The following is a 26247-nucleotide window of genomic DNA, read 5'->3' on the forward strand; positions in this document are numbered from 1 at the left end:
CATAGTGGTCAACCAGGGAGGCTGCTCTTAATTCTATTTTGGTACAATAGAAACAAAAATAGGCTTTGGGCTCCTAGGTTTTGTTGTTTATTCGTTTAGTCGCTTCCGACTCTTCGTGACTTCATGGACCAGCCCACGCCAGAGCTTCCTGTTGGTCGTCAACACCCCCAGCTCCCCCAGGGACGAGTCCGTCACCTCTAGAATATCATCCATCCACCTTGCCCTTGGTCAGCCCCTCTTCCTTTTGCCTTCCACTCTCCCTCAGCATCTTCTCCAGGGTGTCCTGTCTTCTCATTATGTGGCCAAAGTATTTCAGTTTTGCCTTTAATATCATTCCCTCCAGTGAGCAGTCTGGCTTTATTTCCTGGAGGATGGACTGGTTTGATCTTCTTGCAGTCCAAGGCACTCTCAGAATTTTCCTCCAACACCACAGTTCAAAAGCATCGATCTTCCTTCTCTGGTCTAAATTTCCCTCCAGGCAAAAAGGACTCTGAAGGCTTTGGATCCAAAAGTCCTTGTACCCTACCCTTGCCCACAAAGCAAAACCTCTCACATCATTTTCTAACACTTCGTTGCATCTGAAAAAAAGAAGAGGCCATTAATGCTGTCAAGGAGGGAAGAAGAAGAACCCATTATGAACTTCCTCTCAAAGGCTGGAACTGTCCCTCCAATCCTAAGGGGAAAATCCAAACAACTGTATCCAAACAACTTCCTGCAAGGAAGTAGGTAACAAGTTTATTATGATCATTTGACCAGTAGTAATAAGACAACTATGGTATTAAAAATATTCCACAGATATTTACATCAACAAGACAGACCAAAACACACTTAAAATTACTCAGCCGTCCAGTGGTGGATAGCACAGACTTTGGCCAGCTCTATAATATAAAGTATTTAAGAGTGCAAACTCAGTGTAAAACTTGGCATATGAAAAAAATGATCTATGACAATAGTGCCAATGGACTAGAAGATATTTTTACAATCAATCCATGCAAGTCCAAGGTCCTAACTGAAACAGTCATCAATTAATCATCTGCTAGTGGCTTAAAATAGTACAGCTCATGGTAATAAAAGTTGCGTCAGACTGTGAAATATTGTCCTAGTAATAAATATATTGGATGCTAACACCAGGAAATAATTTCTATACAAGAAGTAATATATTATTCTTACATATCCTTGGCTTTGAAATCCACTGTAGCCATTCTGACTTGGATCTAGATGAATCATACTTGGAGTAAACCACTGAAATCAACGAGGGCTGAATTAATTATGATGAACATAATAATTAAGAGGGAACCCAGTCCCATATGTACTTTAGGTATACTTTAGTTATGTATAGCTAAATCCTCTTTAGAGGTATACCTAAATATGGGACTGGGTTCCCTCTTAATTACTGAACATGTTTCAGAATTAGATAGCATTTATTAGGAATCCAGTTATTTCTATGCATTTTTCAATAATTTTCAAGCTTTTTTCAACCTATGACCTAAGCTTGAGTTCATCCAACTGAACATCTGGACTGTGTGCATGCATCTACTATTCCATCTCTTTTAAAGGACTTCAGATACAGATGTGCTGCTTTTTCCATTGAAATTCATGCTAGAATACATGCAAATTAATGAGCAATAAATGAGTACCAGAGTTGTTGCACCTCTAAGGAATTTGTTACAGCAAGGCAGACAGGTTGAAAAAGCTTTTGCTCTTGAAGACCAGATATAACTGAGTACCATTTTCCACAAATTCAACAATTATGTAGAGAATTAGTGATAGAATCTTCAGGATTTCACTTCCTTTGCATAAATGTGTCACCTGTTTCTGTTTAGCTACTTACTATTGTCACCTAGATTCTTGGTGAAACATTGCCTTGTAATTCAAACTATGAATTCAGATGAAGGAGGTCGAAGGATTAATTTATTTCTGCTCTTTTTTCATCTTTGTTTCCCACTTGATGGTTTAACGTCTGATAATAATTTATACTGGGATCACAACACAGCCGAAGAAACTTTTATCACGAGTGCACACTCTTATTTTACTTGGATCAAGGGCCACATATAGGAAAGACAATGGGAAAATGGGTATGTTCAAAGTACTAACAGAATAAAATCCACATGTTTTCTTAAAAACCATCCATTTATTCTCATTAAGTTGATCCCTCAGCTAAGAAGGCACAGAGCTGCATAAACAGCCCATAATTTATTTTTTTAAAATAACTCTCAATGGTTTCCATCAAATGAAATTACTGCATAAAAGCAAATAAGACCATACTACAAAGAAAGTAAAAACATCCCATTAGATTTCAATCCAATTGTCCTTGAGAGGATGTCCCAGGAGCATGGGATGTTTCAGAGTTCTCCTTCTGGAACGGGAGAAAAAGCTTTGAGTTCTGAACTGGATTTTCCCTCCCAGCACCTATGGATACTTTTTTTTTTCCTTTTCTGACATCAGAACTTGAACATGGAGAGACAAGAAAGAGAGAACTGAGAACAAGGTGTGGGAGGATCATGGCAGGCAGGATTTGTTCATCTTCCATGCCCACAGTACAGGAAAAATATCAGACAAACATGGGTGCTGATTCAAATTCTCTTCCATTTCCTGAAAAAAAAATGCAGCCAAGAGGATAGGCACAACCTTCTATGTCAAATTTTCTAATGTAATAAGGTGGTTCTGTTTGCATTTTCTAACACCTAATAGTGCCTCTAACATTTGTTTTATTTTCTGTTTTATAGAATAACAGAAAATAAATACTGACCTTTAAAATAACATCTAAAATGTATTTCAGTAATTAACAGAGGACACCCACTGGTGCACTCAGTCACCACTATTTCTGAGTTCCTCAAAGAGATGTAGGAATAAGTAAATTAATCTATCTCCTGTTCAAATACTATTTTCTCTACATAATGGGAAGGGAAAGAAAGAGCACTTTTCAGACAAGTAGCTTAAATAATATTAGTAACATCTAAACAATTCTAGGAGAGCAATCCAATGGGGATGGCAAGAGGAAGCAGTAAGGGTGGAAAAAGACTTGAATCCAGGGCCCTGTTCATATTGATAGAGAAGAAAGTAGAGTGGCACATGAAGCATAGCAGTGGAACAATAAGGCCTTGGAGGGCATTGGAACCAAAGCCTTCCTACTCTGTTACTGAAACCCTTTACCTTCTCCAGAGGGGGTTTTATGATGGAGGAGCAAGTTGTGGGATGAACCTTTCAGCAGCCGCTAGAAGAAGACTTCCAGAAGAGAACATCTCTTTCCAAGGGCCAACCTTCATTTCTGCCTGCAGAAAGGAAAATTAGCAAAAATTATGCCTCTTGGGAACAATAAAAGTAGGCTGTGTGGTCTTTCAGATGATATTCAGAGTCCTTTCAGAGTCCGCCAACTAACATGAAAACAATCCCATAGCACATGTAAAAAATATGCATTCTCCAAATTGTTTTTGAAAAATCTTAATTGTATGTCAATCAGAATTTCATCAGAAGTAAGTTCTGTGGTGTTTTCTTTAATTCATGGGGACTTAATGACTATTTAACTAAACATAGTTGTTGTAATTGCTTGGAATGGAGAAAAAGGCTCTTTGGTCAGATAGTTTTGATTACTATTCTTTCAAAATCCAGACTTGACAGAACAACTAACTAGAAGTTTAGAAGTAGAAGTGAAGTTTTGTAACTTCTGTGCTTCTGCAACCACCTCAACCCCTTTGAAGCAAAAGCAATTATAAAAACATTTCCCCTTCCCATTCTTTTTTAGCTGAGGGAGGGGAAATATAGAGCTTGTCCCTTTTTGCACACCAGCAGACATGGGAACATTCAGAGTGTAGCAACCAGAGTAGTGAACTTCTGGTGACATTAAATGCATCCTACAGCATTTGTGAGCATGTTGTGGGTCTAAGTACAGAAGTAGAACTGGGACCCAAGAAACAGTCTTGTATTACTCCTGTTCAACCAACCAATCTATTATCAAATTGGTCTTATAACAAACAAACAAAAAGATTAGCATATTCTGCTCCTCAATAGGGGACGCGGTGGCACTGCGGGTTAAACCACTGAGCTGCTGAGCTTGCCGATTGGAAGGTCGGCGGTTTGAATCCGCGTGACGGGGTGAGCTCCCGTTGCTAGTCTCAGCTCCTGCCAGCCTAGCAGTTCAAAAACATGCCAATGTGAGTAGATTAATAGGTACCGCTTCGGCGGGCAGGTAACAGCATTCTGTTTAGTCATGCCAGCCACATGACCACGGAAACGTCTACGGACAAACGCCGGCTCTTCGGCTTTGAAACAGAGATGAGCACCGCCCCCTAGAGTTGGACACGACTGGACTTAATGTCAAGAGAAACCTTTACCTTTACCTCCTCCTCAATTAGCATTTTCATGTTTAAAATTATCTATTTAAGCACATGCTTAGATCAAACTGAGAAATGTATTAAGAGTCTACTTCAAGGTTTAGAAGGGCTTTGGCCGTACATTAACTTATATGATCCACCTGCTACTCTGACGTCAATTAAAATTTGAACTCTGTCCTCAACCTAATGATCTAAAGGAAGCTAATCTGAGGAGAGATGTATTTCCATGTAGGATTAGCAGAGAGACACTGCAGCTATGAAAAGCTTTGTCTTTTTCGGTATTCTGTGGCTCACCCTTGGTAAGTGGCAACCTTTTCTGGAAAATTTGATTAATATCCTCTGCTTCTCTTATAAAAGCTAAACTAAAACTATATTAGTAACCAAATGATTCAAATATAGAGTGATCCACTACAGACTAGCCATTTATCTACAAAGGGTAGACGTACTGATTTCTAAAAATGGGTGAATATTGTGGAACAATGTTGAACTGCTCCTAACTGTCTCATCTTGCTTCTTTCAAGGTTCAGTTAGCATTATGTCTGAACCAGGATCACTCCTCTGATAACAATGGAAATCAGAAGCCAAGTCTTGTTCTTGATTTCTGACTTATGGTTTATGTAATGGTTGCCTATTCTAAAACACTATCAGACTCATGAGCAGGAATTCAAAGATATCTGATTTATTAAAGAATAGTATGCAGGATCACAGAGAAAGCTGAGAATGATAAAAGCGCGCCAAACACAAACTAAAGACCCTCGGTGTAAATGAGATCCCTCCCCCTGTAGAATCTTCCCAAGTTCACAATCCCAGGTGCTCCTAACGGTTTCTGATGGTCCGCGGGAAAAGTCCTTGAGCAGAGCACATAACCCAAATACATGCCATTGAAACGAACACAGATACAGAGCTTGGCACAAGGTTTCACAGCAGCTCCCTCCCAAACAGAAACGCGCGTCAGTGCCTTGGCATGTGAAACGTTACAATGTATACTGTACATTGAAACAGTGAACATGACAAGTTTATTTGGGAGTGGCAAGCCCAAGATCCTGGTCTGCACATCCAGTGGTAAACAGACCGTGGACAGGGCTTTCCAGATAGTTTAAACCAGTGATGGGCCAAATTTTTGACAGTTCAGAAGTTTTTAAATTATTTTCTTAGCAGCCAGGGCCTATGGAGACAGGATTGAGAAGTCATGTAAGTGCCCATGGTTAGATTTTCTGGGTTTTCTTTTCTGGGTTTCAGGATGTCAGAGATTTCTTGTAAACTGTTTTTAACGAGTAAAGCCTAAATCAGTGTTGGAGGGGAAGAGGAAATTTGTCTCTGCGATCTTCGCTCCTGAATTTTGGTGGCACAAACTTGAGGAACTCCAGAACACTGCATGAAGCTCGTGGACCACCCCAGTTTTCACTGCTCTTGCTGGCAGAAGAAACCACGCAATAGCAACTGAGATGAATACAGCTGCACACCTTCTTGAACATGACAAGCCAACATTTTAAGTCTGGCTTATCGTTATTTACAAACTGATTTGTCCTGTATTCCAAAGAAAGGCTTCAATCCATACATGTCTTTCCCTCGTGAAAACACTCTCCAGATCAAAGAAAGTGTCCTTTTCTTCACTAAAAGAACCCAAAATGATGGGAAAGGCATCTCTGGATCCAGCTTGAACTAAACTTAGATCTTTTCCAGCTTGTCATTGTTAAAATTACTGCTCCATTCTAATTTTTGCTAAAACATCTTCACTTGCTCAACAATTTATCTAAGTCACAATACTTTTTAATCCCAAAGTAGTTCATGGACCAAAAACTTTCTTACATTTGGTGGTGGTGACGTGGAGTGTAGCTCCATTTCAAAGGCATTTTTGACAACAAATTGCTTTTCAGTAATTCAGCATCTGAACTTCTTTTATGAAATTGCCCAGCCCTGAAAAAAATCTATTTTTTAAACATACATATAGTTCCAGAGTTGCATATATAGCTCTCCTGAGAATATCAACATTTCAAACTGGGTAATGCTGTAGCTAAAATGGCCCCTTTCCTAAGATCTATAGTAAGTCTCTTGAAATTATATCCAAGCCATTTTGCAAGAGATATCATTGGTTGTCTAGTAATATTTTATTAAATGTGTAATTAATAATAACTTGATAATCTGTAAAATTCCATATCAAACACTCTTTTTTCATTCTCCTCTTATCTTGGCCATTTTGAATACAATAATTTTATACCAAGACATTGATAAATGTGGCAGAAAATAAAAGTAATAGAGTTTGGACTAAATGATTTTTAATTGTTCTATTCTGTTAAAGAGCAATTACAAAATATCCCAGAATTACCAGGAGATAGTTATCCACAAGTATATTTAAATTACAAATTGGTTTTACTTCTTTATGTATTTAAATTTATATCTGTCACTGTATGCAGGCTCCTGCTAGTAAACAATAGCCGTAATCAACAATATACTAAAGTGACAATAAAAATATACTAAGACATTCATAATATAAAATTAAAATCATAAAATAAAATCAATCAACAATACCAACAATAATGGGGCTTCTGGGGGAGGTATGGCAAACTGAAGACAGAGTCAACAACTACAGCAAAGAACCAAGGAGCCAGTGGGTAGATCAGTTCCATGGAACCTCTCCAGGTAAGGATAGGATGGCAGATCGCCTGTCCACATGTGCTCCAGACAGCTGCTCCCTGTGAGGAGACTGCAGGACAGTGGTTTTCCACAGGTTTGAGTGCTGGGAGACGACAAGATTAGCCATCTTGCTTCCAACCACGGCAGAGACTTTTAAAGAACACTAAGTTCACAAACCTCACTTTCTAATAACTTTCAGAAATTGCTCATTAACTATTTCTAAGCTATTAGAGACCTTCAAAATGACAAGTTTGAAAATGCCAGGTGAGTCTGCCTTTAATCCTGAATGAAATAAAACTTTAATTATAAGCTAAGAATTTAAAGAATCTGAAATAAATGGCAAAAAGCTAAATAAGATTTTGATCTTAGAAAGTTATAAATGGACTAAGGGTCCAAATAAAATTCAAATATTAAAATTTTTACAGTAAGATTTTGGAATTAATTAGAAAAGACAAACAGCGTCTCATTGGAAATAGATCCTTTTTTGATTTTTACAAGACACAACATAATTTCATGATTTCAAAAACTGGACACTAGAGGGGACTAAAGATTTTACGCAGAGGAAAGATACAGGCCTGCAAGATGGTTATGACAATAAAAATACTGAAGGAGACTTTTGAAGAATTGAGTCAGAAATGTCAGTAATGATGTCTGCTTCTATGGATATATATGTGCAAAAGATGTTATTGAAGAAATGACAGATGTAGAACAAATTTTATCTGACAAGATAGAGAAGGTATCTAAAGTGGCTTTACAACTGACAGGCCAAGAGAATGATTTAGAAAAGGATGTTTCACTGAATTTACAAAAGAAACTAGCTGAGTTTATAAAATTTAAAAAGGAAATACAAATGACAAATCAAGAGAGTGACCTGGATAATTTTTTCATACCGGATTTACAAAAGAGGCTTGTTAATGCCTTGAAGAACTCTATGTGATAGGACAAAGAAGAGATGAAGAGAAATCAAATCCTATGACAATATTTGAACAAACTAAGATTAAGACTGTTTGTCAGAGTCAAGCCTGCCTCTGACTCAGAAAGCGAAACTCCTTCTGAGTCAGAGGAGGAAATAAAAACTTACTGGGCTGAAACTGGGAAAACGAAACTCGAGGATGAGCCAACAGCACAGGAAGAGTCCAAGGCGCTGACTGGCAAGGATTTGGGGGAGGATTTGAATCCTCCAATCAGCGTGCGCCAACGACAGGCAGAAAAGTGTGCAAAAGAAAAGGCAGCCCAATTGGCTGCAGAAGGGTCCAGGTGCGTGAAGGATCAGGATAAAAGGCGGAAAGCGAGCTGCCGGAGACAACCGGTCCTCCAAGCCTGCAGCTTCAGTGGAAGAGTCCCTACCTGCATTGGAGACAGCGTCTGTTGCCAAAGAGGAATCAGCGCCTTTGCTACGTTCTGAAGAGGACTTGAATCCTGCCTCTGCTGCCATCAAGGATTCTGTATCCACCATGCCCAGCAATCTCAGCCTTGCATCCAGCCTCGAAACTCTGCAATCTTCCGTGCAGCTTCTCTGTGCCTTTGATTTTCAGTCCCGCGATGTGCCTTTGTTGGAGTCCAACCGTGCTTTGGGTGCTCAGCATTGCTCAGGAGCTTCACACTTACCTTATTGTGAACCCATATCCCAGTCTAGTTCCGAGTTCCCAGCCTCGCTTCAAGTCTCCAGTCCAGAGAACCCAATCCAGTCCCAGGCTTCCAGCCAAGTCTAGCTTTGCTCTGAGTTCCAGCCTTGCTCCAAGTCTCCAGTCCAGAGGATCCAGTCTAGTCCAGGGTTTCCAGCTGAGTCTAGCCTTGCTCTGATTTCCAGTCTTGCTCTGTTAATGTTTTCTACTACAGATTAAAGTTACTATGGTAACTAATCATTTTGGCCGGGTGAAGAGGTTGAATTCAACTGTCCCCTTTTCGAATGTTAATTTTTTGCACCTGGGGGGAAAAGAACTTGCCTGGACTTGTTTCAGTTTCTGTTTCCCTTCTGTGTAGGCATGTAGCTGCTCTCACAGAGAGCCCTGCAAGAATGCAGAAGCTTTTAAATATGTTTTGCTTTCTGTAAATAAAATTATTTTTATGGAAATGCCTGGTGTGTGACTTTTCTGATCTCTCCTGGGCCAAAGGCTTTCCTAGCAATCTGCCAACATGCTCCAAGTCTTCAACCTAGTCCAGAGTTTCTAGTCAAGTCCAGCCTTGTTTCCGGTTTGCAGTTTTGCTCCGAGACTCCCGTTACTGACTTCCAGTTTGGTGTGGGTCCAGCCCCACCCAGTGTTCCAGTGCCAGAGCAACTCAAGTACTGTTCCAGTTCGAGACCTGTGCCCACAGCTTCAGCAGCACCTTGTGTTCCAGTCTCTCAGTTTCCTTAGGAGGTCCTGTTCCACTGCCTCATTTTGGCCCAGTTGGGCTTGTTTGAACCCAGCTCTTTGTATTTCAAGGACTAACTTATTGTAAATAGTTATTAATAAAGAGTATTTTTGATATAACTCTGCCTGGTTGCATAGTCTGAACAGGACACTGTTAGAAGAAAAAGGAAGGAATATAAAGTTGGTTTATTTGATCAAGGTTAAAACAAGATAGGCTGTTACTTCTGGCTACACTTTTGGGACTTTCTGCTGACACCAGGACTGAAAAGATGATGCTTTATGGATTTGTTTATAGATAAGAGATGGGATATGGGATGAAAAGATAAATGTTTGTTATCTTAGAGAGTCACTAAATTTGTTTATACTTATTGTGATGAAGGTTGGAAGTCACTTCTTTATATATTTCTTTTCCCTTTTTTTATTTTTACTTTTCTCTTTCTTCTCATTTTCTTTTTCTTTTATTTCTTATTCCTTGCACTTTTTACTCCTATTTTCTTTTCTTTTCTTTGAGTTTAGTTTGTATTAGATTTTACTATTATAATCAAAATTCTTAAGAAAAATTATACACACACAAACACACAATACCAACAATAATTAAATGATGATGTCATGTCATCCACAATAGGGTCTCTGAAACAATCTTGTTTTTAAAAGCCTATGGAAAGCCAGTAACACGAGGGCCAGTCTGATTTCTGATACATAATTCAGGTGCCCCTACTGAGAAGCGACACTTGCCAATCTCCATTGCTGCCACTTCAGGGAAATGAGAAACCAAAAGCCGTTTCTCCTGGAATGAGCAAATTGGATCCAGTTGGAGAAGACTACCCTGCAGATACATCAGTCCCAAGCCAAAAAGTGCTTTATAAATTAAAGCCAATCCTTCAAATTCCACTCAGAAGCCAATAAGGATGCAGTGCAGGATCTGAAACACTAGTGTTCCATGCTGTTGTCTACAGAATTCGACAAACATGCCACTACATTTTGGACCAATTATAGTTTCCCAGTGTTCTTCAAAAGCAACCCCATGTATAGCCTACTGCAGTAATCCAAGTAAAAGTATGGCCTTTGGGGAGAACTTTCATAGACATAAATGGAGTATGGACACCCCTTCCATTAATCAAATAACCTCCTACTGCTTCCTTGGCTTTTTTTTTTCACCACCATTCCAAACGGAGCAGTGTCTTTCGAGTAATTCCATGTTACGTTATATAGTTGGGTGAGAGCATAAGGCTTTTCATGTTAATGTTATTTATACACTGTCATGTTTCTAATTCTTCATCTGCTGAATATTGCTGATGTTTAAGCTTTTGATTAGAACTATGGAGTTGGCAGTATTCCGTTAAAAAAAAAAAGAGTATTCATCTACATTTTGTGCTAATTGTTCCTAATTGTACAACCTATCCCTGTACAGGAATCATCCTTACTCTAGTTTTGAAGCAGATATTCATCACGTAGAATGGTATACTGTAGATGGATATAACAGGAAAGAGGGTAGGAAAATGTTTTTGCATGCATAGTATAATGTTCTTGGAATATCTGAGTGTGACCCTATTGTCAGTCATCTTTATAATACAAAATGTCAGTCATCTTTGCAACGCAAAGGATAAATCCAGAATTTCAGGAGCAAAACCCCAGATGTGCAATAAGGCTTTTCTGCCCCCTTATCTGCACTGCAAGATCAAGTAACCCTCGAAAATCTGCTTTTGGAGATTGTCAGCCCTTGAAAGCAGGGCAGGCATTCCAGAAATGCTCTCTATAACAGAATCATGAAAGCCTGTCAGAGTTTCTGTCTGCCCCATCTTATACCAAACTAAATCAAGATTATTTTGAGTTTCTTTTTCATACTTTCCTCTTTCTCAGAACTGACTAATCTTTTCTGAAGGTCTCCCCTTAATGGCTCACTCATTTCTTATCCATTTGCAAGATCAGGTCTACATTATCTGCCTCACAATTCAGCCTTTTTGGACATGAGTCCGGAAAAGTACAAGATCCATGTTCAGAAACAGCCCAAGGAAACCACATGCCAGGAATTGTGAGGAGCACTGTGTGATATCCTTCCTGCTTCAGCCGATGATATGGCTGCAATTGTGTACATCAAATGCCAATGTTGATTTTAATACATTTAGGTATTATAGGATATTACAGTCTAAATCTGTTTTTCCAAACCCCGGCAATTTCCAGAATTCTCAGCAGTGGCCATCTGAAAGTTAATATAGATCTGAAACACCAGTCTAGTTTAATTACAAATCCAATATAAAATGTATAAATGAATGAAAATAATAATAATTTATTACACTTGTATGCTGCCCAACTCACAACAATTCTAGGTGGCTCACAACAAACAAAGAAATTACAATAAAACCAATAAAAGGAAAGAAAGGTAAGAGCGAGACAGAGATTAAAAGAGCAAAAAAGCTTCCAGAATATTTATAAACATAGACTAAACAATTGTAGGACATATAAATAAAATGTACCTTCTGTTATTCTGTTAATGTATTCACTGGCAAATCAGGTATATATATGATTTTTAAAAAATAATATATAACGGAAAAATCTTTTGTATACATTTTGACCTGTACACATAAATGTCTACATGAGGAGGCGCCAGCTGACCAATCTTGACAAGATCATGAAAGATAAAGACATTTATATGGTAACAAGGATAAGAACAATGAAAACAATCATATTTCCACTTAGCAGTATGAAAAGAGCCACAGAGGCAAGATTCATGCATTCAGTTATGTCAAAATGAAAGAGAACACATTGTGGCTTAATGTCAAATGTCAACCCAGCTACTGCAGTTTGAAAACCATGGTCATATCTGAACCCAGTCATTATGATGATGTCAACAAATTGTATTTTAAACAAGCCATGGCTTAATGTAATGAGTAACTGCAGCACTTATTATTCGGGTTTTCAGTTATTTGGTTAAGTGTTCTACTATTATATTTACTTGAAAGAAGACAACCTTGACTTTAAATGATCTCTCTAAGAAAAGAAGACTACTGTAATCAGAAATAAACACAGACACAGCTGCAATATCCAGCTTTCATACATCAAATTTAGGTTGCCAACCCTAGCTGAAATCAGTCTTGGTAAGTTCCCCCTCCAATAAATATGTGACATAGCTCTATAGATGTATATGTGATGTATATTCTAGCCAGATACTACTCTCAAAAAAAAAAAAAAAGACAGGAGCCAGACAAAAAATGAATGTATATTAATTATACTTAATTAAAATCAACTGCCTGTAAAATTACACATTCCATTTACAAAATTAATCAGTTCCTATCTGCATATAGTGACCATTCTCTCTTACACACAAAAGGTTTTGGTCACATATCAGAACATCCTAATATACACACTTTCATCCCTGCTTTCAGCTGAGACAGCAAAGTAAAAAAGATGAACACAGCATGGAAATGGAAGAGCTTCTCTGAGAAGGGAAAGGAAGAGAAAGCAGGGAGCAAAACTCAGGGATGCCGCATCAATGAGAAGAGATAACTGAACAGGGAAACAGAAACTCTGGTTTGGTGTTATGAAAAAGTTAAATTCACTGGGCAAACAGCCCCTCCCAAGCAACAGCTAATCTTTAGGCTAAATTTCAAAAGCACAGGCTCTGCAGCAGCATTTTTGCTGTCATTTGTACTTCTTGCTCATTCCTCTGTTTTCAACAGTGTCTTCTATTCTTATCAGGGTATGTAAGGCAAGCCTCCCAATCCATGATTGATTATTTGGCGAAAAACATTGATCCTCCTGTTGGTAAGTAAGATTTATTTGTCTAGGGTCTGCATAGTTATATCAGCCATCGAATGAATCTACTATCTGTAAAATGCCCCCCACCCAAATTCATTTTTAAATAGAATTGCATAATTCAGAGGGATACGGTAAATGCATAACTGCATTTGTTCCCCCTTTTAAGAATTTATTTTTTTACTATAGCATTTAATAGCTTTTAACATAGACTGTCATACTTTTAATGAAGTCATGTGAATTCATAATTAACAACTGAAGAAGTATAGCCCAGGTTTAGATAGATCGTTTGAAGTTAGAACTGGAGTTAGTATTAACATGCTGTGCAGGTTTTATGTGAGAGAACAGGAGAGGAAGAAAAAGCCTCTAGCATCATCTTTATTTTCCAACACAACACCCCCTTTTCACTTGATGGCAACTTTAAAAGGAGGATCGCTGTAGCCTACTGCTTTGTTTGGTAGTTTGCCCAATTCCCTAGAGGAAAAAAAAGTTAAAGGTAAAATGATGTGGCAGAGCATATCTCTGGGGTTTAGAGGGAAAGGTGGAGTGAAAGCAGGAGGCAGGAATAAGGAGCAAATAAATAAAATCAGGAGCAAAAGCCAAGAATACAGACATGATGGTTGCTTAAGCAAAGCTAAACTGCAACTTTTAGTTCTTGCTATCCAGGAGAAGATCCAGTGGTCCGCCTGTTCAGCAGTGTCAGCCCAAGGCCTGAGAAGACCAACCTGTTTAGGCAGATGATGATGAACCTTATTAATGAATTTATTTTATGTTGTTTTTACTTTAGAAAAGTGTCCTAATCAGACTTCTATCTATGGTGCTACATGTATCAAGCTCTATGACACGACTATCTATCGGTGTCCTTATGGATTCTACTATAACTCAGCTTGCCAGCTAGGTGAGTTATATGTTGGTCTTTTGGGCGCCTCTCTTACAATGCATAGGACACTTTTGTTATGGTGTTTCTGTTAGGGTTTGTCTACTGTTGCCGTTGAATCTGCCTGGAAAAAAAATTCATTATGAATCTGTTGGAAACAGAGAGTGAACCATTTCTAGCAGTTCAAAAACTTTATAACCTCACACTTGGGAACCATAACATCTGCCTGAAAGATCTTAACAGTGGCAGGTATTTATTTGCCTTCTCTAATACAGAAAAAGACCCTTGGTTAGTTCTAGCACTTTTCTAGGGCTTGATCTCCAGAGATCTAATTTATTCCTTCCAGGCTTTTGAAATCTGACAAATATTCCCATCTACAGTATGTAAAGGTTTTAACCTACACCATGCTATTTGTATTTATCTGTTATGGATGTTTATGGTGCACTGGTTCTTTAAAAACAGGCAACCAACCTTACTTTTAGCCATTTTTCAATGCACTAAGCTTTAGGGCCCAAAAATGACTCCTTAGCCCCTGTGTTGTGGGGAGACAAACTGTACCATTGATATAGAAGGTTTCTCTGCTGGTCTATCTCCAAATTAGGGTCAAGCCCCTACCAGCAGAGTGCAACCCAGCAAGAAAGATTCATGATAAATATCATTAGTTTAGTGTCAAGAAGATATGGGGTTAACATACAGAATCTTGGAAAGTTCATAAGCCAAAACTCTAGCCTTCATCTATTAGTTAAATCATTAGGGTGAGAGTCTCTGAGAGCCTGCTTCCAGAATGGTAGGTCAAAGAACTAAATACCATTTTTTTTAGATAAGACTGGCCTGGAATATCTATCTGCCCATCATTAATAATGTTTTGAGATATTCCCATTTCTTTCCTAGCTCCAGAAGTTTCATTTACACTTTGGGGTAAAATTCCATTTTAGTCAAGGCCAATACTACAGAATTCAGGTCACTATTAAATAGTGGGGAAGCCAAAAAAAATCCCTGCTTCACTCCTTTCTGTATAGGAATTTCAGTGACACAACATGAACCCCATCATTATATGCTTTCATCCCAACATATGACACAAGTAAGTAATTTATTTGCAGAGTTTGTTTTCTGATGTCATGACACGCATTTCATTACTCCCCCATAAATGCCTATCATAGCAGTCTCTGATCAATTAAGGATTCAATTCATTTCTATCATATTTTGTTCCTGGGGAACAAATGAGCCAAATGTCTTTAAGGTCACAAATGCCTCATCAAATATTTTATGAGTAGTTTTTTTTTTAATTTATTGTTCAAATTTAATTACTGCCCATCTCTCCCAAGAGAGGGACTCTGGGCAGTTCAAGTGGAGATATCAAGTTATCTCCACTTGATATTATAATACATAATATAATACTGATCTAGCATTGCTCTCCCTTCTCTGAAACCTGCTTGCTCTTTGGGGGAGACATTTTCTTGCTGTAGCCAGTTTGAAAGTTTCCAGAAACTTTCAAGAAGTTTCTGGAAATGCATTTAATTTGCTGCTCATGTTTATGTTGTTGATTTATTGGGTGGTTGCTCACCAGATAAGTTTTGACCCACTGTTGTAGGTGTTACCTATGATGGATCAACTCCAGCCCTGAGGGAGCTACATCATGCTGGGTGAATAGAGTTGTCAGGATAGGGCCCCCCCAGCCCACATTTGTTTTCAGCAATTTGAGGAGAATCAAGTCTCCTTCAGACAGTTTCCTATTTTTTAATTGCCCCATTAATGTGTGATGTTTTAAAACAGGATGCAGGAGGCCAGTTTAGAATGCAATTTTACGGTGGGAATGCAGCCCATGAAATTGACCTGCTGTAAATTCTGTATATTTTAAAAACTGCTATTAAGTTTGCTTTACTCTAACACACTCCCGGTCAAATCAGACTTTGGTTTAATGAGAGAACATCTGCTCTGTGTCAGCTATTAGAAGATGTTGTTGTATATTAAGTGTAAACTGTGATATGAATTCAGAGCCTTTTCAGTTAAGGACTTTCACATAGAGCAGATTTTGAGCTTAAAAAACTCCTCTTGCCACATCTTCCCTCCCCTTTTTGGTGGAGGACGGGGTTTATTTAATCCAAGTAAGCTTCTTCCTTCTCGGTTACCTATGAACCAGCCCTTCTGGAGTGTGGGCTGATCCCTAGCACTTAAACCTGACAGCAGTAACAACTGTGAGGACACATGACTGTGCTAAAAGAAGAGACTGATTTCACTGGTTATGTGAAACCATGACAGAGTTAATGATGATAGTCCTCCATGTTACCCCAAAACTGGATTCTTCATTAAGATTGCATTCAGCTGATTCATTCAAAATGCATAGACTGAGTTTTTCTGCCATTTGGTGAAAAGTGCCAGACCCCATAATAGCCTTATCTTTGGACTGTTGAATTTGAGAGCAAGGTGTACCAACCGTAATTCAACTGGCCATTTTAAACAATAAGAAAGCTGGGATTGTGTGGGTCCTGCTGCAAAGGGGGAAAACGCTCTGCCTGATGTCCAAGGTATGTCTGTATCTTTTTGATGACACGATCAACTGTATCTTCAAAAAACAGATCATAACTTCATTTATAAAAAAAACTGAAAGGATGTCTTCAACTCAGGTTTGGTAATCTACTGTGGTTATATCTCTAAATCCTCATTTGAACTCCAACAATACATGCTGTTTCTTGGGAATCTCACAAGACCTGAATTTGTACATTTTGCTCCGTCTTCCATGTGTTGTCTGATGCTGGGCAAAGCCAAATGTATGGTTATATAATGAAATTGTACTCTTAGCTGCTGGCTACAGGTAATAAAATGCTGATTGTCCTGATATTGTATGAATATGTGTTCTGCTGTAATTTCAGGAAGAGTATTCACAGGACAAGTGCCTCTGAATGTCCCATATCATGACTCTATGGAAAACAAAGAAAGCCAAAATTATATAGAATTATATGATAATCTCACTCATTTTGTAAGTTCACTTTTTCTATCTTTTCTATTTTCTCAAAATAGATGCAGATCTATATTTCTTGCACCCATTCATAGCAACAGCTGAATTATACAGAGAAAAATTGTTCTGATTATGTTTTTTGTCATACTCATTACATCCAAAATTTGCATTTTAATATCTGATTCTATTGAAATTAAGGCTTCCTATGATATTAAACATTTGAGTTTGATCACATGTTATTAAAGCTTACTTAATACATACAAAATTCAAAATAAAACTAATATAAAAATAATACATTTATTACATATATAAAGTAGTAATACATTTCTGTACAATATAAACAGTTTTCAAACATTTTAGTATGCAGTTAAACCAAGCAGTTATTAGGAGTAGGAATGGATTGATCTAAGTGAGGTGAAAACCTGTAGAAATCTTATTATCACTTCATGCAGGACACCAGTGAATCTAGACCCGGTATAAAAATTATCCCAAAGAGGGCCAGTTCAGAGCTTTGTGAAAATGCCTATCTATCTTTGCACATATTTTAGTTGGGAACATCATTTTAAAATTGAACTATTCTTTTAGATCAATTGTTATAATATCTTGGAACAATCCAGGTTTGCCCATGCTAAACTCTAGTGTGATGAAGACAACCTGCTGTTAGCTTTGGCCTACATGCCTCTCTCCCCACTTCTCCTTTGGAACAGCAATGGCAATCAGAAGAGTCTGGGTTTGTTAACTGAGTTTAATCTTATGTCCAAATCCTAGACTGTGGTTACTCTTAAATATGGATAGTGAAAATAGACCAGTTGCATAAGTCATAGTTTGAAATTAGGTCCACTAATCATAGGTAAACTAACCCCAGTTTGGTTAGATTTGGACATCATGAGAAGCTGTGGCTGGTCTAAAACAGAACAGACTTCTGAACTTCTCTCTATACTCGAGGGGGAAGAGGGGTGTATCTTTTCCTCTTAAGGTTAAACCATGTTTTGGTATCATGGGTGAATTCAAGCTCATATTCATCTTTATTCACATCTCCTTTTACAAAATACTATAGCTTGTATCTGCTGAGCTGTTCCCTTCCCCATTCATTTTTTAAATTCCCAACTTTGATACTCAGTTTAACTGTTACTTGTTTTGTATTAAACTTTTACAGTTCAACAAAACTTTTGAAGGAAATGATCTTCAAGAAATAACCATTTTTAGTGTGAAGTAAGTGTGGTGGGTTTGTTGAGATATATATATTGTATATATTTTTATACATATTCTGTATGTATATGAGAATGGAAAACAAGTGAGTTCTTAAGTACAGGTAGTCCTCACTTACCCACCGCAATTGGGACTGGCAACTCTGTCGCTAAACAATGCAGTCAAAAAGTGAAATATCATGTGACCGTGCCCAACTTATGATGGCAGTGTGTCAGTTCTGGCTGCAGTTGTTAAGCAAATCATTGTGGGTCGTTAAGCTCAACATCATGTGACCATGACTTAGGATTTCCTGCCAGCTTCCCCACTGACTTTGCTTTTTGGAAGCCAGCTGTGAAGGTTGCAAATGGTGATCATGTTTCTGTGGGATGCTGCAACCATTGTAAATGTGCACCAGTTACCAAGTGCCTGAATCATGATCATGTGACTGCAGGGATGCTGAGACGGATGCAACTTCAAGGACCAGTTTTCTCATTATTCAGCACAGCTATAACTTCAAATGGTCACTGAATAAGTAGTCAGTAAGTGATGACTACCTGTAAAAGGTCTCTGTGAAGAAGAGAGTTGTAGCCAGAACGTCAACCCTGCCTTTTCCAGGATATTCCTTTTCATCCTAATCTCCACAAAGGATTTCTGTTCCAAAGCCTCCCTTCAGTTATTTTTTTCAAAATGTGGGGGGTTTTTATGTGTAACTGTTGCTGCCTTGGCTATTTACAAAAAGGGCCATTTTTTTCTGCTCAGGCAGCTCAAGCTTGAATAGACCTGCTGCATCTCCATTTCCCATTGCAGCACAACTCTCTCTGTGTGACTTTAGATGGTTGGGGGACTTGGGTTTGCAGATTTTTTATGGAATGGCTGCTTTGGTCTTAAACATTGTTTTAATTAAACTTAAAAGAATGTTATTAAAATACTGGAATTAATAGCACCTTTTTAAACATGTGTGTGTGTGAAAATACTTTTTCAGATTATCTTCAGCAACTTCTCAAAGGCTGAATAAGGCAGAAGACAAAAATAAGACTACAGTTACACTGATCATTGTGTTTGAACGAATGGCAAATATGACATCTGTGGCGTTGGAGAAGGCTGTAAGGAATTCTGTTGTTCCAAGTATCATCAATAACTCGTTATTTCAATGTATGTACATACTAAAACAGTTGATTCAATCCTTCATCAGTGTTATCAAAACTACTATAGAGTCCCCAAAGTGCTGACTCTGGATCAGCTCCAGATGGTTGGATTCCATATGCCACCATCCCCAGCTGCCATGGCAACCAACCAGGACCACCCATCATAAACTTTTTTACTTTGATTAGAACAACCCTGAAATTAGTCAAGCTATGGCTGGGTTCATTTATTGCATTAAGCCATGGTTTTGTTTACAACTATAATTTATCACATAACCACAATCAACTGGGTTCACCTATACAACTTCAGCTGATTTAGCACAATATGTGAATACAGCTTGGGATCATCTAAGTTCAGTTCTCCTGTATACTAGGTAGGGCACTGAAAAGCAGTAGCCAGCTGACACCATTTCTTTACTCTTTTTCCAAAATCAAAGGCGGCTTCACACATCACACTAAGCCATAACATGACTTGTATGTTTTTTGGTTTAGTATGATATGCAAACCCAGACCATTGCAGTTTGTAAATTATGGCTTAGGGCAATAGATATACATATAGAGATATAGATATAGATACATACACACACACACACACCCCAAGCCATTTTAGCTTGTTCAACAAACCATAGCTAAAGCAATCACATCTTAGTGTGATATATAACCAGCATTATCTATTGAGTGGAAGCAATGCAGGTTACTGTTTCTAAATATTACATATTGCTGCATTTCCTACCTCTTGCTTAAAACAGGCTGCTGATGGTTGGAGGGGCCGGCATGATTATTAATGGAATGGAGATCAGGCACCAGATCTGTTAGATAAGATGCCTAGACTGGAGGCAATAAACATAGTCTTAAACTGCCTAAAGCTCAGGCAGACAAGCAATGAAGGGAATGAGACAGATCATAGAATCATAGGGGGTGGAAGGGACCTAAGATGGCATCAAGTTCAATCCCCTGCACACTGCAGGATTCACTACACCATCCCCAATAGATGATTTTCCTCCCTCTGTTTGAAAACCTCCAGTGAAGGGAAGAAGCACTCCATGTTCCACTGACTGACAACATTTACTGTCAAGTTCTTCCTCATGTCTAATCTATATCTACATCCTTGAAGTTTCATACCATTAGTTCGAGTCATACCCTCTGGAGCATAAATAAATCCAAACTCTCTATATGTGACACCCCTTCAGATATTCGAGGATAGCTATCATGTCTTCTCTGAAACTTCTCTTCTGCAAGCTAAACATTCCTAGAATTTTTAACCATTCCTCATAGGATTTGGTTTCCAGATCTGTCACCATCTTGGTAGCCCTTCTCTTGACTTGCTCCAGTTTATCAATGTCTTTTTTAAACTGGAGTGTACAGAACTAAACAAAATACTCCAAGTGAGGCCTGACCAAGGCAGAGTAGAGCAGGATAATTATTTCCCATGATCTGGACTCTATGCTACTCTTAATGCTACTTAAGATGTTGTTGGCTTCAAGACGTAATGACGTAAGAGAGAAAGCAGACAGGTATTTAATGCTGATGAACTGATTTAGTGTCAAGAGGTTTATAAGGCTAGGATATACTTATTGGCTTGGAAAATGATTAGGCATTATTCAAAGTGGAAGATCTGTTGAATCTGCACGTTGATTGGAATATATTGTTCAAAGTAGCATTTGTTTCGTATCTCTAGAACTGATTGTCAGAGGTCAGTTTATTTATTTATTTTTTTATCATATTTTTATCACTGCCCTCATATGGGGGACTCTGGGCGGTTCACAATAAAACAGTTTAAAATTCAATAAAATCATAAATAATATCATTAATCCATAAATATCAATATCAACAAATAAATATAAAATGTAATGAGATCCAAGTAATGGCAGATCTAATACCACCCAAAGGGGAACAAGACTGGCCTTGGCAGGACTAGGGAGCCAACCAACTGCAAGAGTGGCTCTTCCTGTCCCCACTCCAGGCACGGTGACAAAGCCAGGTCTTCAATTGTTTCCTGAAGTCCAAAAGAGAGGAGGGTAGCCTCACTTCCGGGGGAAGGGTGTTCCAAAGGGGGGGAGCTGCTGCAGAGAAGGCCCGCCTCCTGGACCCCGCCAGATGGAGTTCTCTTGCAGACTGTGTCCGCAGCATGCCCTCTCTGCATGAGCGGGTGGGACGGGTTGATGTAATGGGGATGAGATGGTCCCTTAGGTAAGCTGGACCCATGCCATGTAGGGCTTTAAAGGTGATAACCAACACCTTGAATTGGACCCGGAAGCAAACTGGCACCCAATGCAGCTCACGCAGCAATGAGGTAATATGTGCTGATCTTGAAGCACCCAAAATCTCCCGCACAGCTGCATTTTGGACCAGCTGTAGCTTCTGGATACTCTTCAAGGGTAGCCCCACGTAGAGTGCATTACAGTAGTCTATATGGGAGATGACCAGGGCATGAGTGACCGTTCGAAGGGCCTCTCACTCCAGGAAGGGGCGTAACTGGCGCACAACACGAAGCTGCGCAAAGGCCCTTCTGGCCACGACTGCCACCTGCTCTTTGAGCAGGAGTCGTGAGTCCAAGCGGACCCCCAAGTTACACACTGGGTCTGTCTGGGGCAGTGCAACCCCATCCGAGACTAAAGATGGCGAATTCCTAGGAGCAGAGGGGCCATTAACCCATAGCCACTCCGTCTTACCAGGGTTCAGCTGGAGCCTGTTGTTCCCCATCCAGGCCCCCACAGCCCCCAGGCACCTGGAGAGGGCAGTCACAGCATCATTTACTTACCCTGGGATGGAGATGTATAACTGAGTATCATCAGCATATTGATGATACCTCATCCTGTGGAGACGGATGATCTCACCCAGCAGTTTCATGTAGATGTTAAAAAGGAGAGGAGAGAGTACCGACCCCTGTGGCACCCCACAAAGGAGGGGCCGTGAGCCTGATCTCTCCTCCCCTATTAACACCAACTGGGACTGGCCCTGGAGGAAGGAGGTGAACCAGCGTAAGACTATGCCACCCACCCCCAACTCCCTGAGCCATAACATGATACGTTATAATATATAACATTATATATCCTTATTTATTATTCTGCTCCATGATCTAAGGATAGGATAAGGAGAAGGTGAATTATTGATGCTAGAACAAATACTAGTAGAAGAGCAAAGATGTCTGCACTTGATGCACATTATGTTGTGATTTATGCATTCACCTGTGAATGGAGCACAGAAGGAAATTCTGTAACCTTGCTTGTAATGTCCCTGTCTGCCCCGTCTCAAAACCTTCAAATATTTACCGTGAAGATCTGAAGGGGGTTGTCTTCCCATCTGGGTAAACATAATTAGAAACTTTCCTTTGATCAGAAATTCTGCTCAGTGAGGGTTCCTGATGGGGTAGGCTTTTAAACACATTCACTGCAAAAATCACAACATGCATAGGGATGATTATTGTGGTATGTAATTGTGCTCTGTACCTTTCCCCACTGTTAACTCTTTTCAACAGACGTGGAGCATGACATGCTTAGTACCTTGGTCAGCAGGGTGTCCTGTTAGTGATGGATTCAAATTCCTATTTATACACCCTGGAAAAAGCAGCTGTTCTCAGATACAATGACATGATAAATTTCAGGGAAGACTAAAAGCAGGGTTCAAAGGCTGTCTGCAACTGGTAGTGTTAGCCTATTAGCCTATTAAGATGGTTTAGAAGGTTATGCAGTTTTTCTGTTACTGCAGTTTTGGAAAACTTAGAACAGTCTGATAGGACTTGGTTTATCACTTCTCATTCTTACGGAGTTGTGGGTGAACTGCAATTCCATAAAACTGAGACATCTTTAACAAGCAGAGTGGTCATGTTCATATACCATGTGAAGCATGATTTGCCTCACTGTGGCTTATAGAACTCATCACAGGAACTCACATTAAGCATCAACCCACAAACCTAACACTCTTGGTTTTCACATCACCAAAACCAGCAAACCCAATTTTGGCTTAGTGTGTGATATCATCCCAGCCATCAGTTCCAAGGCTATGGCACTTCCACAGCTACAGGTTTGGAAGAATTACAGCTCAAAGTACTGGAAATGTGTAACCTAAATTCTGAATTTGTGAGCCTTTTGAGTAAGCATTTGAATGAATGAATGAATTTTAAATAATTCACACTCTATAATTTAATCAGTACTAACTGGTTCTTACAACTCAATGGGAATTTATATATTTCAGTATTTAACTTAACTACTGTGTTACATTTTGAGACAGTCATTTGCAAGCTGCTGGTATTTTAACTAGTCAAATTTCCCAGGCAATTACATCACTGTTTTTTTGAGGACACATAGAGAAACACATTCCTTCCAAAAATCTCCCTTGTCATTAGAAACTGAACCCAGATTCAGTATAACCCAGTAACACTAACAGGCACCAATTTCCTAGGATTTTATAGTTTTTCCAGCCCCAGCTGGAGATGCCAGTGACTGAATCTGGGACCTTCTCTGTGCAAAATCATGGAGTCTACCATTGAGCAGAAGTTCTTGAATGTCTACAGTTGAGAGTGGTGTTGCTTCTTCTCCAGCTATTTATCCATGCTGTTCTACTTTTTATTAGCTGCATCAGCATGTGAACTGGACATCTGTGATAAAAACACTACAGACTGCATGAATGTCATCGGTGGTATTCCAAAATGTGTTTGTAAAACAGGCCTGGCCAAGATGAACGAAGATGACAAAGCTTGTCAGTGTAAGAATTTTAAGACAATTTTCTGAGACCATTCTGGGGTTTGCTATTCAGCACAAACCAGAGTTGCTTATTGAATCTAGTTTTGGGGATCTATAACCTTTTGTGGTCAGAGGGCATATCTGACATTTTTTAAAAATGAGATGGTACCAACCACTAAATAACTCTGTGTGTGCATGTGCATGTCTGTGGTATGTGAGAAAAATTATTGTAGTGGCCAGGGTAGCCAGTCAGAAAAAACTGAGAGTCACAAAAGCAATCTCAAATTTCTGAGCTTCCCACTATAATTCTGGGAGACTGGGAGTTGTTTACATACAGTCACCACAGAACCCAGTATTTCTTATTTCTGAGAAATGCTTTTTGAGAAAGTGCATTTAAAATTAGGTTCTAAGAAATACATCAGGCAGAAGAAAGTTCTAATTTAGGAAATAATTTGATGTAGGAGTATGTTCAGGGAATCCCCATTCAGTTCACTTGTGCAATGTATCCTCCAAGGGCACCCATGCCTCATCCCAGCAGTGGACCATGGCCAGATTTGGGTTTTCTAAAGACTAAAGGCCCAGTTATTGGTTGTATTTATACTGCTGGGGGTGAAAAAAAGAAGTAATCGGACAGGGGAAAAGGAGAAGCAAGGGAAGCCTGTTTAGGAGTCAAAGGAAAGGTTAAATCCAGCCAATGTGAAACACAGCCAAGCAAAGAGCAGTCTTCAAAGACATCCATGTTTCCGCTTCTTCTGTTAGTATGAATGAACATAAACGGCACTCTCTGTTATTCGCAGGTAATTTATTTGTGAGAAAAATCCTCTTCCTGTAGGTTAAATATGGTGCATGCCTATAAAAAAGGCTTAGCAGAGGACAACTGTCTTGACTAGACAGTGAAATTATATTGAAGGAGATGGTTGGTGGGCCTTCATGGGGAGGGAATTGTGTGAACAGGGTCACACAGTTGAGAAGGCCTTCTCCCTTGCAGCTCTCTGCCTAACTTCACTTGGTGGAACACTGGGACATATCCCTTTATTAAATAAATTAGAATTAAAATTAATTGGCCCATGCAATCCACTCACTTTAAGTAAATGTAATTTGTTTACATTTCCCCTGCATTTTAGGGCAGGGGTACCAGAGGTGTCCACAGGGGAGATAAAAAATGACATGAGTGTGACTTTCTTCATGCAAATGCCATGGATTATGTACTTCTATAAGGGCAGCAACTGTGCGATGACATTACCACACGTATGATCAGTTGTGGATTGCTGCTGATGCCCCTGTGTGGTGCTCCAGCTGTTGCTGACTTTCAGCATCCAGCAGCCCTAGAAATATATTTCATGATTACAGATGTTGGGCACTCAGCAACATCCGGTGTCCCACAGGTTGACTAACTGTGTCCTATATCATGTCCCACAGCCTTTAGACGCTTACCTGCTGTTACAGAAGCAGCTCTACCTAAAACTTCTGCTATTATTTCTTCCTTCAAAAGTGTATGTGAATAGAATAGCAATGGACATGAGTCATTGCTTACATTCATAACCCAACCACCTCCTCTACAGAAAAAGAAAAAGCAGCAGATCTCCCGTGACTGGGTGATAAAGAAGAAGGAAGCAGTTGTGAGAAGGAGAAAAGCCTCAGCAGGTTGCAGTGGAAAACAGCAGCCAATAACCAAGATACTGTATTTGCAGCTTTCCTTCCAACTGCTCCCTGAATAAGTCAGTCCTTCTTATTTAAAGGAGCCACTGGACTGCGATTGCATCACTTTGGTTCTTATACAAACTATAACCTTCAGTCATTGCTTTGTTATGCTAAACTAATTATTACCTGTTGTAATATATGCTAAACTGATTATTACCTGTTCCCCCCTCTGAGTGCAGCTTGTGATGGCAGCTGTTCTACAGCAAACCATAAAGTTTGTCTCATGAAAGCAGATCGTGTCCCTGAATGCCAGTGTTTGCCTAATTTCCAGAAAAACAATGAAGCATGCGAGGCGTAAGTATTTGATTAAGAAGTCGTCTCCTTTAAGTGGATCTTGATTCCTGGTGGGTGGCTGGACATGTGCATGTTGTTTTCTTGGAAACAAAATGGAAGCGGTTTGTCATTGCCTTTCCCCCCCCCCCCCCCGACTTCCTTTGTAGCCCTGGGATTCCCCGATGGTCCCTCATCCTAATGCAAAGAAGATTTAGGCCTCTTTGTTTTCCAAGAACAAGCAAGGTTGGCAATGTGCTGCCAATTGTGCTGACCAGTGTTTGATTGCTGTGCCAAAATGTCATGATTGCATGGGATGATTCATGGTCTGCTAGCCTTTCCTAAGCAGACATTAGTTG

At 39.3% G+C, this 26247-nt stretch overlaps 2 protein-coding genes across 3 annotated transcripts in view; both read left to right on the forward strand.

Annotated features, from left to right (window-relative positions):
- Positions 1-18136, forward strand: part of LOC134487154 (mucin-13-like) — a 193621-nt gene extending 175485 nt beyond the window's left edge. Inside the window, exons 2-6 of the mRNA XM_063288767.1 lie at positions 4582-4630; positions 13016-13081; positions 13860-13970; positions 16820-16926; positions 18062-18136. Coding sequence (XP_063144837.1) covers positions 4588-4630; positions 13016-13081; positions 13860-13970; positions 16820-16926; positions 18062-18121 — 387 coding nt within the window. The 5' untranslated portion in view covers positions 4582-4587 and the 3' untranslated portion in view covers positions 18122-18136. The remainder of the gene's footprint in view (positions 1-4581; positions 4631-13015; positions 13082-13859; positions 13971-16819; positions 16927-18061) is intronic.
- Positions 18137-19047: 911 nt separating this feature from the next.
- Positions 19048-26247, forward strand: part of MUC13 (mucin 13, cell surface associated) — a 30941-nt gene continuing 23741 nt past the window's right edge. Inside the window, exons 1-3 of one of the 2 annotated variants that reach the window (XM_063288769.1) lie at positions 19048-19245; positions 23808-23939; positions 25798-25912. In XM_063288769.1, coding sequence (XP_063144839.1) covers positions 19161-19245; positions 23808-23939; positions 25798-25912 — 332 coding nt within the window. In that variant the 5' untranslated portion in view covers positions 19048-19160. The remainder of the gene's footprint in view (positions 19246-23807; positions 23940-25797; positions 25913-26247) is intronic. The other variant, XM_063288768.1, reaches the window with a different exon arrangement.

The sequence above is a fragment of the Candoia aspera genome, chromosome 1 (genome assembly GCF_035149785.1).
Source record: "Candoia aspera isolate rCanAsp1 chromosome 1, rCanAsp1.hap2, whole genome shotgun sequence".
Classification (NCBI taxonomy): Eukaryota; Metazoa; Chordata; class Lepidosauria; order Squamata; family Boidae; genus Candoia; species Candoia aspera.